The sequence below is a fragment of the Arvicanthis niloticus genome, chromosome 23 (assembly GCF_011762505.2).
Source record: "Arvicanthis niloticus isolate mArvNil1 chromosome 23, mArvNil1.pat.X, whole genome shotgun sequence".
Lineage (NCBI taxonomy): Eukaryota > Metazoa > Chordata > Mammalia > Rodentia > Muridae > Arvicanthis > Arvicanthis niloticus.
The window spans coordinates 35,154,935-35,173,152 of NC_133430.1; the positions used below are offsets into that span (position 1 = coordinate 35,154,935).

At 45.9% G+C, this 18,218-nt stretch overlaps 1 protein-coding gene across 3 annotated transcripts in view; it reads right to left on the reverse strand.

The window, feature by feature from the left end:
• Smoc1 (SPARC related modular calcium binding 1) overlaps positions 1-18,218 on the reverse strand; it is a 148,778-nt gene that overhangs the window by 39,160 nt on the left and 91,400 nt on the right. For all 3 annotated transcript variants that reach the window (XM_076921820.1, XM_076921821.1, XM_076921819.1), the window contains exons 4-5: positions 8,435-8,534; positions 6,327-6,374 (exon numbers count right to left, since the gene is read on the reverse strand). In XM_076921820.1, the coding sequence (XP_076777935.1) occupies positions 6,327-6,374; positions 8,435-8,534 (148 nt within the window). The remainder of the gene's footprint in view (positions 1-6,326; positions 6,375-8,434; positions 8,535-18,218) is intronic.

The following is an 18,218-nucleotide window of genomic DNA, read 5'->3' on the forward strand; positions in this document are numbered from 1 at the left end:
GCTGTGCTATTTAAATCCTCCCCAGCAGTGGATGAGGGATGCAGCCTCTCTGCTACCTCCCCAACATTTAGTATGGAGACTATTTTTAACCCCCTAAATCGTGACAGCTCACCATGGTCTTCATTTGCATTTCCTATAAAGTCAAACATCTTCCATGAACTCTTTGCCCTCTGTAGATCGGCTCTGGTGAAGTGTCTACATATGTAGCCTGCCCACTTGTTAATTTAAAGTTTTTCTAACTGTTGAGTCTATGGAGTTGTTTGTATGCTCTAGACACAAGTCCTATGTCCGGCAGATGTTTTGTAAATATTTCCTCAAGTCTTGAGTGGTAAAAATATTCACAAGGACTCTTTTAAAAGTTGTAACAGCTTTACATTCTACAGTAGGGACTATGATCCATTATTGGGTTATTTTTTCATAAAACAGGACATTGAGGTTGAGGTTTTAAGAATTTTCTACTCATTTTTCTGTTTATTTAATTTTATATTATTTTTAATTAGGCATAAGTGAAGTGTCTGTGTCAGACAGGTGTCCACAGAGGCCAGAAGGCAGTGTCTGATCTGTTGGAGTTGGAATTGGAGCTGTGGGTGTTAGGAGGTGCCTGATGTGAATGTTGGGACCTGAACTCGGGTCCTCTGGAAGAGCAGCAAGCACTCGTAACTGCTGGACCATTTCTCCAGCCCCTGTTTTTCTACTGTGTTTGGCCTGTGGATGCCAATTGCTATAGAACCCTTGGCTGGGGGTTGGGAGATGCCCTTCCTACACCTTTGTCTCTCTATCAGACTTCTGTTGTGGGTGTTTCTGGGTTCTCTCTTCTCTATAAACGTAGGTTTTTCTGTCCTTCCTCCAACAAACACATCACCGTCTTAATTGTCATAGCTTTGTGTCTTAAAACAGATAAAAATTACTCCCCCTAATTTTTTTCCCCTTTTAAGAAGTGTTTTAGCTACTCTGATGTGTTGCCTTTGCACAGAAATCTGACAATAAACAGCCCTAAATCTCATATCTATCTTCTTGAAGGTACAGAATCAGGGCAGTGAGACCTGGGAATGACAGGTCATCATCCACCTTTGTGCAGGTGCAGTGTGGCCCTCAGACCTGGAGCTGAGGAATAAGAAATGGCCTTGAGACACATCCAGGCACATAGCCTCACTCCGGGCTGTCTCTAAGTTGGTGTTCTCCATTTTGAACTTAACTCAGGAACAATGAGGCAACAAGCTTATTCCCACTGGCCTGTAAGCCCTGAGTTCTCTCACCTGCACTCCAAAGGTTCTAGGACCGATCACCCAAAGGGTGTGAGAATTTGCCAAAAGTCCACACTCATTCCAGGCAGCCCCTACCAGGGTCTTTCCTCAGAGAAAGCAGCTATGAGCCAGAACTATTTGGAGGAGACTACCCACCTCCTCTTACATGCAGAAGGGACAAGATAATCCAGAAATTGTTGGCTCCTGAAAGATTCACATCCATTTGAAGATTACCTCCATCACAAAAGGCTGAGGACCTAATGGTCCCAATGGGGGTGAGCCCCACAAAAGGAGGCTGGGGTTCTCACCATTTTCACTCAAGGCTACAACCTCAGTAGCTGTAACAAACAGGAGCCTTGTGAGCTCCGGAATAAACATTTACCCAACAAAAGAAGCAAACACAGAACACCGACAGTTACTGATATAACCAGGGACTCAAATACTCATTTGATTAAGAAGCCCTCCCGGATGTGTAAGTCCTATAATCTCCACTCAAACGCAGCACAGGTTAAAATCATAGGCTCAAGGATGATGCTCACGTATAGGCTATCCCTGGACAGCCACCCTGGTGCATCTCAGCCAGGTTCAGGGCACTGGAGCACATCTCCTTCAGGTCTGCTCATTGCCCTGGCCCTCAACTGTGAGGCCAAGGTTGGAGGCTGCAGAGTGCATCTCTTTCACCTGGAATACCTACTACCTATCACCCCTGGCCTAAGCCACCCATCAGTACATTTTGATCCGCCTCCTGAGGGGCACAGGTCCCAGATTGGCCTCCTCCTGCAGACCAGACTCCACAGATTCTCTAAAACTAGAGACACAGACAGGGGACCTCGGAGAAATAAATGTGACTCACTCCTTACTCAAGCACTCGAGCACACCCTGGAGCAGCCAGTAAAAACTCTCTACCCATGAAAGGTGAGTTGGGGCCTTCTGAGACTGGCTTGACTAATACAGAAGTTCCTGAAGGAAACTTAGGCAGACTACATCCATGGTTTTGTTTCTTTCTCACTTGCTTTGAACAACAAACTCTCAGACCTCTTACAGGAAAAAGAGAAAATTTCAGAAAACTTCCTTTTACTGGCAGTTTGTCACAGCATCAGACGCAGGGCTCTGTGACTCTGAGCCTTCAAGAGGGACACTAAAAACAGCTCTGCACATGTTCTCTGGATCCTTCCATCCACTGTTCTTTACCACTCCCCAGTCTCCTCAGGGAGGTTGAGAGTTATCATCCTGGTACCTCACGGGGTGGGGATGGGGTGGCACACAGAAAGGCAGTGCCCCACCCTCTACCGGTGTGTTATCCTGCAAGCTCACCTAGAGTTCTACATTCCAGCCACAAAAGAGTCAGGAAAGCTCACCGCCTGCCTTGACACAAGCTGCTCCAGATCAGTCAGTAGTCTGGAAGCACAGCCTGCTGCTCCCCAGACACTTCCCCTTGGACTTCATTAGTGCAAACCCCAAATCAGCCAGTCCATCTCTCAGGTCCTGCAGCCTCCAGCTGTTTTAGCAGTAGAGCTGCAGGGACTGCTGGGGTCCTCTTCCTTCTTTCAGATATGCCTCCATGGCATCAATAAAACATATGTGGGTGCAGGTGTGCACCACCCCCATGTACACACCCCACCCCCATCTATCTTCAAGGACCAGGACCAGAGGAGGGGGGGAGGGCAGCAGGATGAGATTGCCCCAGATCAATGGATATTTGAAACTCAAACACATGGCCCAGGCCCTACACTGCGCGTGTTAATTACCACACATGTGCCCATAAAGGAGTCAGTTAAACACAAGGGGCACAAAGAACAGAGCAAAGAGAGGACATTCCTGGGGATTAAGTAAATAGTCTCAAGTTGTGACCCTCCTCCCCTCCTAGAGCACGCGCATCTGGGGAAGATAACAGTGGTCCCCTCCTCCCCCACTTCTTCCCTCAGGCCCCACACCTGTGAACCCAGAAACCACAGCAACCCAGGCCCCCCAGCCTAGCCAAGCAGTGGTGACCTGGTGCTGCCTGGCCGCCCCCCCATGCTATCTCTCTGGCTGTCCACCCCCCACCCACTTCCCCACCCCCCCACCCCCGCTCCCTGCACTCTGCCTTTCTCCTCTCCTTCCAAGGCCTAATTCCTGGCTGGCAACCAGACTCTAAGCAGTCGCACAATGCATCTTTTCATTCCTTCTCGGCAGAGAGAACTGATCCTTCCCAGCCCCATCAGTGGGGTATGTTCAAGAAGGCAAGAGAGTTTGGGGAAGAGAGAAACTAGGTCCCGTCCCTGCCATGCACCCACTTCCCTCACACCCACAGACCTATGGCCCTACCTTCTCTGCAATCATACCCCTCAGGCTCCCAGGAGCAGCCCAACATTACTGCTCTGGCCAGCCCCAACTCCTGAGATGCCTGGTGGGAGAAGCCACATGTGGGCATGAGCACAGACAAGGGGCCTTTGTGTTGTCCCCACCTGCTGCCCTGCAGTGCACATTCCATCTTCAGTTCAGCTGAAAGAGGAACCTCTGCAGGTCGGCACAGGATATTACGAATGCCCTCTCACACCCTGTCGCCATTCAAACTCCAGCTTCCTAGACAGGTGTGGCTTCAAGTGGCCCTTCCTACAGGTGGCCCAAACTTGTTTTCTCTATATGCTTATGGCAGACAAAGAAATGATCCTATAACTAAACTGATCCTCTAAGTGGAGGGAAAATGAGAGCCCTGTGCAGAGTTCAGATGACCAGGGTAGAGTGAGACTTAGCACACACCACCACCCACATACCACTTGCCCTGTCCTTTGCCTTCACTGGACCCCTCAGGAAGAAGTAAACCAGCCATCGGGGCAAAGAAGCAAAGACTGACCTAGGAGCTGACAATAAATGGCTCCATCTAGAACAGTGGTTCTCAACCTCTGGGTCGAGACCCCTTTGGAGGCTCACATATCAGATATCCTGCACATCAGATATTTACACTACAATTCATAACAGCAGCAAGTTACAGATATGAAGTAGCAATGAAACTAATTTTATGGTTGAGAGTCACCACTGTTAACATCAGAAGTGGTTTACAGTTAGCCTCCGAATCCAGCGATGATGTCATCCCTAAGCAACAAGGACCCTTTTTCATCTGTTGCCATGGTGACATTCCCTGCACATGCCTCACCTGCATCACCTGTGCACTCTGGTGCACGTCATTACCTGGCAACTACATCATGGCTCAGATAAAAGACAGAGACCCTGACCCAGTTGTTCTTCCTCTTTTCTCTTCCTCACGTCTTCACACAGGCTCCCTTTAATAAAGAACCTCTTTCGTGGGAACTGTGCTGGCTCGGCGTGAAACAAGCCACCTTTCAACTAACAATCATAACACAAGGGACTGTATTAAAGGGTCACAGCATTAGGAAGTCTGAGAAGCACTGACCTAGAGGGAAGCTTCATTTTAGCATCACCCTGGAGGAGTCAGGCTCCTGAACCCTCCTCCAGGTCTGCTGGCTGATGCTGGTCTAAGAGGAAACAAAGGGTGTCCCCTGCTATCTACTGTAAATGCCATCTGCAGCTCACCTGCCCTTTTCCAGTGGGCTTAGTAGGACTCGGGATGACCATGAGCTATCTGTTACTGTTACCCATGGGGTACAAGGCCACAGCAGCTAGGAGAGTCCTGTGGTATCCAGTTAGGAATGCAAACCTCTCAGCCAGCCTTTCCAGGTGGCAAGCTTCACAGTGTCATGTGCTCATTCCTGTTGATAGGTGGACAGTTTTATATGACTGTCAATGGTTTTTCTCTGCCATGAGGTTCTCACACCCAGAAGCAAAGACAAGGAGGATCCCGAAGCATTCACATGCAGCTTTAAGCAGAATGAGAGCATCTCCTAGTCCCAAACCCTGCAGGCACATTGCAAGGGCAGCCCTGGTGAAGTCAGACCTCCACAGAGACATCCCAGTTCCCATCCCTGATCTCCCATCATGCCATTCCTGGTTGCATTCCCAGCTCTGGGAAAGACTTGAAAAGGTATCTCCTCGCTTTTTCTCACCTCCCTTCCTCAGGAAGAGATGCTGCCTGAGGGCCCACTGTTTTAGTCCGTGCTGATACCTCCTTCTGCTTCTTGGAGGACCATGTCTCAGAGAAATCGCTTCTCTGCCCCTTAACTCTGACCCTCGGTGCAGTGGCAGATGCCAGTGGCTGCCCTGGTCTCCATGTTGCTATGTGTGTGGATTTTGTGCTGCTCATAGTACACACACACACACACACACACACACACACACACACACACACACCAGGAACTAGCTATATAAATACTAGCTATATAAAATGGGAGAACCAGACTGAAACAAAAATGTGGGCCCTTTGTTAAAAAGAGCAAGCAGAAAAAACTGTCATTAGAAGTTCAAAATGAGAAACTTTACTATCCCACAGTATGTATGTATGTATGTATCTATCTATCTATCTATCTATCTATCTATCTATCTCTTGAATTGTAATGATAGTATGTAATTTGCTGGTTAGTGTTGTTCTGGGTTTAAACTAAAACAAAACATCAAAAACAACAACAATAAAACCTTTAAGCTTGACGGCCTGGCAGCAGACACTCATCAGACATGTGTCCCGTCTGCCTCTGTACACATCACCATACTCTTGGTGTCGAGGCAACATGGTTGAAAATTTCAAGACAATTGCACTGGCTGCATACACATGAAGTCATCCTGGCCTTCGGGAAATACATCATGGAAAATGGCAGGGGAGGGAAGACACTCAAATGAGCTTACGAACAAGAGAGCCAAGGGTAGGCATGAGTGCTCTACCTTCGTCTTCTTCTCTTCTGTTGGTAGTTGATCAGCTGAACTTCCCAGAGAGCAGAGATCCATGGGGCTCACAAAAAGGTGGTCCCTACCCAACTCTGTGTCTCACACCCTCTCTCTTCTTCCTCAGAAACAATGACAGTTCAGTCATCACCACTATCTGAGCCATCCTTACCTCTAGTGCTTCAGAGAGGAAACCGAAATGTGAGTCACATTTAGCTTTCATCGCAGACTCCTCCTCTCTCAGCTAAGAACCCTGCTTATGCTGGCTTTCGAAGCAAACATTTAGGCAAAGCATAAAACTTCACTCACCTTTTCTTCCTGAATTACCCTGGCTCAAGGGCTTGTCGGTGACTGGACCTTGGGCAAGAGAGGAAACAGAAGCAAAAGATTCAGATGGCACTGTGGTTGGTTTTCGTCAAACACTTGGCAAAGCCCGATGTTATGAGCACATGGTCATGTATATATGTATTGTATATACACCAGGGATACTGTATACAACGTTAGTGTGCACATGCATGTTGAGTAGGGTTTGTTTAACATCAATGTCACTGATAACCTAGACTGTTTTGAGATGAACTATGATTGCCAGGTCCCCTGGAACCAATCTTGACCCAGTTTTTACAAAACTTCACATCCACGTAATGCAAACATTTCGATACTTGTCCCCCACTTACACAACCCTGCACGCACTCTCCTCTCACCAGCTCCATGCTCTGACCCACATCCAGTCACCAGGGCCAACTGAAAAGAAACCCCCTCTTACTGAAATCGCAATGATTGACATCCCTTGCTGGTCAGGGCAGGAAATCGGTGATTTTCCATCTGCATTAAGTAGAAAATTGTGGGCCCAATTGTACCGAATGGGCCAAATAGTCTGAGGCATGGAAACAATTTTCTAGACACAGCCTGTTCTTCAAGGAGGGGGCAGCCTGTGTTCTGGCCAAACATTTGCCCCATTTCTTCTGGGATGACACACGTACCGGTCATCCAGGCCTGGCTCTGTAGCACCTGCCCTCTCCTTGAAGGTCAATTCCATGTGTGCAGGAAAAACCCACTTGGTAGAAAGGCCTCTCTGGAGATGCTGCCCATAAGAGAAAACTGAGAATTCCAATTTTCCTAACCCATATCACACTCCTCCATATGCTAGTTGTGTGAGGAGCCTGTTATCTTATCCTGCAGGAGGCTTGTGTCTAATGCATTTGTTTGCTTTAAATGGAGGGTTCCAGGTCACTTTCAGGGAGGCCCAAGTCCTGCCCCTCCTTATACTAACCCAATTAAGGTTTCCAGTTTCTGTGTAAACCACAAATAAAGTAAACTTCCCTTTTGGCCTGTAAATTTTGATCCTAGCATGAATTCTTACGTACATTAGTACTCTTTCCACTTACTTTCCTTTTTAAACCAAAGGGCTAGGTTTTTTTTTCTTTTAAGAGAACAAATTTGATTTAAAAAACGTAAAACCCAGGGAAACATTGACATAAACTGAAGGTCTTTGGAACTAGGTTTTAGCATAACATTTTGTGCTTTGATTGCATTTAATGTTGGGAATAAGTAAAAATCCAATCCATATATACAGTGGATGAGTGAGACTGGCTGTTTGGGGACAACCTTAAGGGAGTTACTAATGAGGATGAAGGGTGGGGCTTTGTGAATCCGTCACAAACAATCCCACAAGACTGACGTATCAGCAAATACTGTAGGCCTACAGAGTTGGAAATATAAAAAGTAAGCTTTGCTATGGATCAACCCAATAGGTCATCATCAAACTTGTCTAATTATCAGAAGAGCTTCATAATAATAAGGGGCTTGGGGCTCATTCCAGATCTAGGACCTACTCATCAGAACATTCAAGGAGAAACCTTTGGGACTTGGAGTCTTTTCAATCTCCCAGACATTACAGATGACCAGCCAGACATACGGGTCACTATTAGAAAAGATCTTCATTGTCATTTATTACAATATTCAAAGATGACAAAGACGTGGCAGAGAAGCTAATACCCTCCTTCCCTATGTCCATGATAGACATCATTAATCAATCACTGAAGCCTTGAGTGTTATACTCTCATGGCTTCAAAATCAATACCAAAAATGCATTTCATTTCAAGGTCCACTACAGGCAGCAAATGACAGCAAAATCCTAAATATGTGGCATCTCTGCTCTAAGGAGCTATAGCCAATGCTTAGGAGAAGAGCACTGGACCAGAAACAAACTCAAACTAAGACAGTCACACATAAGACAAACCGACACTCTTCATCTAGCCGACTACAGAACAAGCATACAGTGGAACCCTTCTGACCTGGAAAGGGGCTCATTTGCCATAGCAACCCTTTAAAGGTTTGTCTATAAGATGCAGATGCAGAATCCAACCAACAAGTCTTTGTCCAACCCTTCTCATTCCTCCCACACCTTCCTACGGTACCTGAACATACAGGAGTTTTATTCTGCACAGAAGAGCCACTGATGGGCTTCCCATCTGGGGTGACACACCAGCAGTACCCTGTGTACGTATGGCACTGCACCTGTTCCGAGAAGTGAAGAAGGAAGAGAATCATAAGTCTTGGGTCACAGTCAATCATCCGTACGTCAGAAAATCTCCTCCCTCTCCCACATCTGTCCCAGGACATCTCTCACGGGCAGAACAGCCAGGTGAACCCAGCATCAATGTCATGGTGGCTTCATGACCCCCGTGTGCCTGCTTCTTTCTTATGACTCCAAAGGGTTAACATCTGGGGACATGTCCACTGTGATTACCTTGTGATGCGTACTCCAGTACCAGAGCATATGCTCCCATCCAACTGTAAAACAGTCTAAACGGAGAACTAATTTGGCAAGTATCTGTGGGAACGTCCGGGCCATTCTTGAACAAGTACAGACAAATGCTGTTTCTCTCATATGCAACACAAGCCTGTCTATTGAGAGCACAGCTCACCTGAGGCAAGGACACAGTGCCCTTGTGCATGCAGGATCTTCTACTAGAAGCCCAGCTGCACCACTGGGTGATCTTCAAGCCTGCAGGATCAGACCTAGTTTAATGGCTAATTAAAGTGAGGCTTTCTTTTAATCTTCAAGAGGCGCTCTTCTTTCTCCTCCAATAGCCATCACCTTACCCACCTTCTCCCACCCCACCTTCCCTCCCCCATCTGTTTTCTTTGCAGAATTAGTAAACACCTATCAAGATAGGTGCTTTTGTATAACACACACACCCCTCCCAGTGGGGCACTTTTGGACTCAAAATTTAAACTAATTTCCATGATACTTAAGGTCCCCAACAATCTGTCCCTGCCCATCCTTCTGGTGTCATTTTTACACCCCAGGCTCCATCTGCACCCTCCTCTTTGGCCACAATGAACCCTTTCATGTTCCCAAACACAGCCTCGCAGACTTTGCTGGCTCCAACCATTTGTTTTATCCACAGCGTCATCAGACCAGTTATTCCCAACTTTCTCCTAACCCTCCTAACCTGCATGGTACACCTTCCCTCGAAGCCAGTCTTAGCTTCTTCCAACCCAAACTTAGAAGCCTTCCCATGGCAAGCCAGTGAGCTCGGGCTCTTCATGTGCCAGGGCCATCTCGCCACTCCAGATTATAACTTCAAGGACTGCAAACCATTTCAGAGTCCCCAGAATCTAGTACAGTGCTGACATCGGTTGCAGGTGACTGATGGGTTGAATAAAGGCACGAGTTCTCACATTTCCTCCAATCCTGGTATCCCATCAACTCTAAAGTGCAACATCAATTTAAAAAGCCATACCACGTTAAGTGTGCATCTCGATGACAAGACTTGTGGTGCCAACTGCAAAGATATTAAATCGTAGGAAAAAAAATGTGCCTCTTGGGATCAAGAACATATTGAAATTGAGGCCAGACAGTTGCATACAAATTGCATACAAATTGAGTAGAGAGGTGTAGAAAAAGACAGTGAAAACAGTCTTCTGACAGTGTGGGTAGGAGCCAGCAGTTATTGCTAAGGAAAAAAAAAAAAAAAAAAAACAAAAACGAAACCAAAAAAACAACAAAAAACAAAACAAAACAAACCCAAAACCTATGGAAAGTATTGTACTCTTGTGTGGGTATCAAACACTCTGACTTCCCCCAAGGCAAGTTGTTTCACCATGAGCCTGTCCACAGATAGAATAAGATAGAATAAGATAGTCTCTTGTTCCTACCAGCAGCATGGCTGCTATCAAACGAAACACTCACTGCTGTCATCTCTGCAAGGACACTGCCTAGTGGACAAACCCCAGAGACACACCCTGCCCCTTCACCTTATAGCCATGGTGACACCCCAGATGCTCACCCACCATCAGTATTCCAGATTTAGTAGCATTACTTCTTAATGAGGTTAATAGTGGAACAGGAAGACATCAAGACAGGCCAGAGATTTCGAGCTAGTCCAGCCAGTTACAGATAAGGAACATTACTTAGTTCTCTGAGCCTCTTCTTCATAATAACATGAGTAATAACTGTCTGAGCTGGAAGGCCCTGGTAAAGCAGTCTCACATCTGGCATGTGGTGAGGACTGGTACAGAGCGGCCACAGCAGGGATTGTTCTCGGTCATATCAACAACACCTGCCAGGTGTCTCCCCACAAGCCAGACCTCCTCTAGTAACCTCCACAGGTGTGGATGGAAAGTGCCTCTGGAAACTTGGCTTCCCCTGCAGATCACATAAGCCCTGCAGGGGATGCTTCCCAGGGCTCATTCCTATCCAGGAGCAGCATTTTAATGGGACTAATGAGACCTGGCTGGCTGCTTTCTCCACTTTGGCCAGTAGTCACCTCTGGGGAACTGTCCCAGGGGTGGAGGTGCCAAGCTGACTCACTCTGAAGCCCTGGAAGTCCACTGCTGAGACTGTCACATAATGACTGAGTACCAGACACTATCCAAGGCCATGCCTCAGGCCAGATGTTGCATGTTGCGACAGGGACATTATGACCAAACAGGCTGCATAGAACTAAAATGCTTGAACGGCCCTTTCCTAGGGTCTGTCGAAGAGTTCTGCCTAAGGTTACTAGGGCAGAACCGGCAGGAGAATAAAAGGCAAAGCCCAGAGCTTTGTTTCAGGAATACAATCTGACCTCAGGGCTCAGGGATCCAAGGGCCACACGCTCACTCAGTATGCCCATTGTCTCCCTGTGGGTGCATGGCACAGCCAACCAGCCCCCTAGCCAGGCCCACAGAACCAGACACAGCTTCTTTCTCCCCAAGGCTCTCAACTTTTTCTTCCAAACACAATACAAGGAAAAGACACTAAATAACAAAATCTTCAGGCTGGCAGCTCCTTCCAAATTTCATAAATCAAATGGAATGAGGAATTGTTGCCCCATCCTCTGAGGCCTTTGGCATAACTGATGCAGCTGTTTAAAGGAGGGTAGGAGGGAGATAAAGAGGGCACAGGGACCCCAGCAGGGTCTCAGATTGGGGGATTGTTGGGGTAGCTAAGAAGACCCCTGCTGAAGGAGCTCTAAAGAGACCACCGGTGACTCAAACTGAGAGATTGTTGCCTTGGAGTGTTTTTTAACAATATTTACAGAAAAGAAGCAACACGGAGGCAGGCTGCAGCTGTTCAGTCAGTCTGTGCCTCAGATATATGCTTTCATTTTAAAAGGGGGAGATGACAAGAATACCCTACCTGGCTTGGTCATTGAGAGAAAGAATGAGACAATACAAATAGAGCACTGACTTGGGTAGGTAAGGGCCAGTTGAACTCAGCTGTTTCAGCCTGAGAAGGCTCAGTGGTTAAAGTGTTTGCCATGTATGAAGACCAGAGTCTGAGCCCAAGAACTCAAGTACACAGGTAGAGGGCCGGGAGGCAGCCCACCTTTAATTCAGGCACTCTGAAAGCAAAGACAGAATTCGAGCACAAGCTGGCTAATTAGACTAGCTGTATCAGTGAGCTCTGAGTTCAACTGAGAGACTCTGCCTCAATGAACAAGGTGGAGAGTGACCAAATAAGACTTCCAACACCAACATCAGATGCTCGCACACATACACACATGCACATGCACACACACACACAGAGGTATGCACACACTCACACACATCCATGCAAACAGGCATACATGCCTCACACATACACAATAAAAGGAAAAAATACTTAGTTGTGTATTGTTATACACACACACACACACACACACACACACACATGTGCAAACCACTTGCTCATTTTAAAAGGCCAGAACCAAACTGGTGAGAACCAGAACATCCTCTCTGACCAGTCTGTGAAAAAATGAATGGTCCAGTATCAGCAAAGTTTGGAAAGTCTGGGTGGAGAAAGGAGGTTTATTTTATATAGAAAGAGTTGTAAGACATTAAGTTACTCTCTTGGCAAGTCCTTTATAAAAGAATTATTCGTGTAAAATTTTCAACTATTAGTAACAGTCCAGGAAGTTAGAATCTTGGTCCAGAAAAACACAGCCCCTGGCAGGAAAGCAGACAGATACTATGGAACCGATGTCTTAGCTATACCCAAAGCACAGAGTGTGCCTAGTTTAGCTCCCCTTGCAAACTTATGATTAAACTTCATAACTAATACAGTCTGTTTCTTGAGAATCTAATTGACCAAGTGCTGGTGTTTAGCCAGTAAAAATGCCCAGGCCAAGAGGAATTGACAAGGGGCCATTTCTGATATCTTGTCTCACTGTTGTCAAAACTCAGGGCTATCTCAGTTCCACAAGTAGACACAGGTCAGAATAATGACTCCTACTCCACTCTAGGGCATCCTACAGAGACTGGAATGTCAACTGGAGGGCCCTCTTTTGGAGACAAAGATCACACCATCCAAAATAAGGCTATTTTCTGCTACTACTGTCATGGTATTGTTGGGCATAACTGGTGTCCCTCCAGCCACATGAAAACACTGTGTTCCTAGATAAATAAGTTCCATCTCTGACTCATGTACTTTAATATCATTGGCAAAAAATCTTTTTACATAAACAGGCCAAGAGTATATTGCAGTTCAATCTCCATCCAAATTAAGACAAATTTGAAATTATTTTCAGCCTTCTAATCATCAACATTAGTCCGACTCCTGACCACCCAGGGAGTACGTGGGAGGCCAGCACTTCCAACAAAGGCAAATGAGTGGCCAGTGGGTAGAGAAAACACCAGCTCGTGGAGACAAGTAGGAGGAGAGAGTGGAGAAAAACAGAGAGGCAGATGGCAACCGTCACCCACGGGTGCCAAGCCCCAAATGGAAAATACCACCTTATACTTTGACAACAGCTTTTCAGTCCCCAGTGGTCCTTGCATTGCCTCATTTGGGCTTCAAAGTTACTCTCTTAGAAGGTCCTTCATGGGAGAATTATTTATGCAAAGTTTGCAACTAGTTAGTAACTGCCCGGGAAATTAGAAATCATGAGAATCATGATATCCCAATCTTCATAACATTTCTGAAAGCACAGTACTGGGGAAAAAAAACAACAACAACAACAACAACAAAAAAACGTACAGTTCACCATTCCAACTCAAACAATTTACAAGTGAGAAAACTGAGGTCAAAAGATAAAGGAAGTGTGTGGTCCCTATTCCTACACCAGTGTAGGGGGAGAAGGGAAAGGAGGGTTTATAGATACCAATGTCTGAGGGACCAGGGTCTTTTGTGGAGAGGCAGATGGAAACAATTATTCTCATGGAGAGGACACCCAGAGAGGAACCTTTCCCTCCAGTGCGGATGAGAGAACATTTGTGGAGGGTTTGGTATTATCTTGGGGCTTTCATGATGTCAGAGTTAGAATTACTATTGGTTTGATAAAACACTATGAACAAAAAAGCAGCTTGGAGAGGAAAGGGTTTACTCAGCTCACATATCCTATCCCAAGTCACAGTCCACTGAGGGAAGAAGCCAAGGTGGAAGGAGACTCTAACAGGGCAGGGACCTGGAGGCAGGAGCTGATGCAGAGGCTATGAAGGATCAGAGCTTACTGGCTTGCTCCTCATGGCTGGCTCACAGCTGGCTCATTGACACCACCCACAATGCACTTTGCCCTCCCCTGTCAATCGCTAACTAAGAAAATGCCCTGTAGATCTGCTTACAACTCAATCTTACAATGATAATTTCTCAGTTGATGTTTCTTCCTCTAGGAAGACTATAGTTTGTGTCAAGTTGGCATAAAACCAGCCAGCATACATATTTACTGGCCACCAGTTCTTTGCTTGGAAGCTTCTCAGAAGGGCAGGACCTCACCTTCCAGAAGATCCTTTGCTGTTGGTCTTTCTGCCCTGATTTTTTTGGGGGGTGGGGGAGGGTTACAGGCTTTAATGTCATGACAGATGGTGGTTAGATTTGGATGTGCACCCCAGTGAAACTCAGAGCGAACCTGAGTTAAATAGGGAGGGAGAGAGGAAGGAGGGGGTGACTGATGGCCATAGACCTCTCCGTGGGAGGGGCTGTGGAGGGCTGAAGCTAAATGAAAAGAACCAGGGCCCGGGAGCAAAGCCAAACTTCTGCCATCCAATAAGGGTCTGGGTTTCCAGGCTTATGCTTGACCAAGCACCGAGCTGCTTCTCACAGCCCACTGCCCCACAACTCCCCCTTTTTTCTTTTTTTTTTTAAAGAGGGGGGGTCATTGTCATCTGTAGTGAAAATTTTAGATGAGGAAGTCAAAAGAAAACACTATGAAGGCCATAGGATGTGGCACAGTTAGGCCATAGGGTAAGGGGAGCTGGGGGTGGGGGTTAGAAAGGCAAGGGATCATTGAAACAATTAAACACAGGTGGTACAGTTTGAGGGTAATAACATCTGATTAATCTAGATAGACATTATGTTTTCCTCACTAACATGTAACTTTTAGCTATTTGACTTTTCTGCCCTGATTCTTAACACACACCCACATCCCTGGGGATCCTGCATCTGCTCCCTCTGGCGCAGGCCCACTTTCTTCTGCCTCCACTAGGAACAGGAAACTGCTGTCGGTACCTTTCCTCCTGCCTTGCAGGTACAATGATGAGCATGGTTATAACCAGAAGTAGACAGGAATCGCCAGAGACAGAGGTCCTCTGGCCAAGTGACTTTGGACACATTGAGATAAACGGAGTCAGGAGACTCCTAGTCTTAACTCAGTGGACAATTTATCTGTAAGAGGAAGAACATTGTACAAGAAGTGTGGAATCATGCTTAGAGCCAGGCTGCTTCTGTGGGAAAACTGACTCTACTACCCTCTGAGTGTCAGATTCCATGTCTATGAAACAGGACTATCAGAGTGCCTGCCTTATAGGTTGTAGTGAGGATGGGATAAGTTAATACAGTAGGCATATAAAATAGTCTGGCACAGGGTAAATGCAATATGAGCAATAAAGTAGCACTATGACTGATGATGGTTTCTGCAGTCTGAAAAAGAAAGAAGGGCAGAGAGTGGCTCAGACTACCATTGCAGACCTTGGCTCCCATACAAGCAGACTGGAGGCTAGAATAGCAGCCTCCATCTTTTCCTGGCTCCCAAGTACAGACCCCTGCAGAAAAGCAACTGAAGATACTGACCAGAGCTGCCCGCTTTTGTAGACAAGGGATAGAAAAGAATGCCCCAGTAATCTTTGGGGATCACCTGTCAGAGTGGGGTTGTGCACAGAGACCAGGGAGATGAGGCATGTGTTATCCTTGGAGTATGGTGTCCACTTTTTTTTCCTGTGGGATTTCCTGCTCCAGCCTCTGCTTTGTCCTCTTCCTCAAACCTGGTTGATCTCTCACTAAATACCCCATCTCCCTGGTCTCTGTGCACAACCCCACTTTGACAGGTGATCAGAGGTGCTGCTAGTTCTCCAGTGAATGGAAGACTGTGCAAAGCCCTGGTGTTTCTGTCACCACTAATCAATGTTAACAGTTTGCCCCTGTGAGTATGTAACTTAGATGGCTTACTCACTACAAGGTATGAGCCACCTAGACTTCACACACCAAGATGAAAGGTAGACTGTCTTCAGAAAGCTGGCTGCTGCCTGCTTCTCACCAAGCTTCCAGCTTTGACATCTTCCCACATCTCCATGTGCCGAGAACCTTAATGAGCAGACTATATGCCAGTGTAGAGAGAACTGCCACAGACCCATGTTCTACCTGGACAGGCTGCAACATGTCTGTCTTAGTTAGCTTCTATTGCTGTGCTGAAATTCCATGACCAAAATCAACTGATAACTCTCAGGTCCCACTTCCTCACTGAGGAAAGTCAGGGTAGAAACTCAAGGCAGGAAACTAAAGAACTGAGCCAGAAGTCATAGAAGAGTGCTGTTTACTGGACTGAGCTCATGGCTTGTTCAACCTGCTTTCTTAGAGCACCCAGGACTACTAGCTCAAGGGTAACATCGCCTCATAGGGAGCTGGGTCCTCCCATGTCAATAATCAATCAAGAAAATAAACCACAGACTTGTCCTTGTCAAAGGCTAATGTGAAAGGAACATTTTATTACTGACATTCTCTCTTCCCAAATGACACTAGTTTGTGTCGGGTTGACATTAAACTAGCCAACACAATGCCACCGTGAAGGCACCAAGGCTTGCTGTAACCAACACTTAATTTAAATAGAGATCCTCTCTCTGCTAGTAGATTCAAAGAAGAAATAATTTGCCAAACAAGACTGAGAACTCTTAAAGATACGCAAGTTGTATCAAGGTTGGTGTCTCCTGCCCTAATATCTCTCTCTCTCTCTCTCTCTCTCTCTCTCTCTCTCTCTCTCTCTCTCTCTCTCTCTCTCTCTCTCTCTCCTTCCCTTGGAACACTGGTATTGCCACAGAATCTTGTACCACAGTTTCAGAGCATTCTCCACCCTAGATGCACAGCCCTTGGGTGAGGAGCTGGCATCAAACCTACATATGGTATAGAACTCTCATCTCACACTCACTTGCAAAGGAAGGAAAATGCTCCAAAAGTCACCACAAGTGACACAACACTAAACATGAAGATCAATGAAATAGAAGCCAGAAGCCAGAAATTAAGGCCTCAGATCTATGGTCAACTGACTTTTGACAAGGACACCAAGATAACTGAAGGGAGAGAAACAGTCTTCTCATTAAGTAATCCTGAGGTTACTGCGCATGCATATGCAGAAGGGTGAAGCTTGATCCTACCTCCCATACACAAACTAACTTATAAGAGATCAGAGGCCTAAATGTAGGAGTTGAAGTCATAAAACGCATAGAGGAAAATGGAATAATAAATCTTTGTTACCTTGGATTAAGAAATGGTTTCAAAGGTATGACAACAAAGGCATAAGCAGAAAAGAAGGAAGGGAAGGGAGGGGGTAAGGGAGGGAGAATGGGAAGATTGGAGGGGTGGAAGAAGGGAAGGAGGGGGAAGAGAGGAAGGGCAATCAATTAAACTTATGTTTTATCCATAGAATGTATTAATAACTCTTTCAACTCAATACTGAAAAGACAACTGGACTGACAAATGAGGAAAGGAACTGAACAGACGTTATATGTAACTGAAGAGGCTCATCACTAGTTACTAAGAGGAAATTGACACCAAGCAATAAGGAAGACTGAGGGTATCGAGTATAGGTAAAGAAGTGGAAAAGTTGAAATCTTCCTGTGTTGTTGGTGAGAATGAGAGATGGTGTGACCACCACCCAAAAAAAATGGCCTGGTGATTCCTCAACAGCATAAGCATGAGGAAGTGAATGACCCAACGGTTCTACTTTTACATATGTACTCAGATTACTAAGAACACATGTCGCATAAACATGCATGCCAATGTACACAACAGTGGTATTTATAACCTCCCAAAAGCCGAAGCTACTAAAATGTTTATGCAGTGATGAATGAATAAAGAAAATAGGGTACCGCCACATGACCGACTATTACCAGACAGTAAAAAAGAATAAAGACCCAACTCATGCTACAGCATGGATAAACCCTTTTAAAATGTGCTGATTAAAAGAACCCAGTCACAAAAGACTACACATAATATGAATTGCCCAAAATATACAAATCATAGCAATCTAAGGTAAATTAGTGCCGTCAAGGGCTAAGGGGAGGGGGGGGCTCTTGCAGTGAGTGGCTGTTAATTAAGCATTGGCTTTTCTCCTTGAGTAATGAAAGGCTCTGACATTAGTCAGTGGTAATGGCTGTGCAACCCTGTGAGTGCACTAAAAATCGCTCAATTGTGTGTTTTAAAGAGATAAATTTTATAGTGTGCAAACCATGTCTCAGTAGAGCTTTTTAAAAAGAACAATAATAGGAAAAGAAACCACAGAATAGGTTGCCAACCTCTGGCCTGGC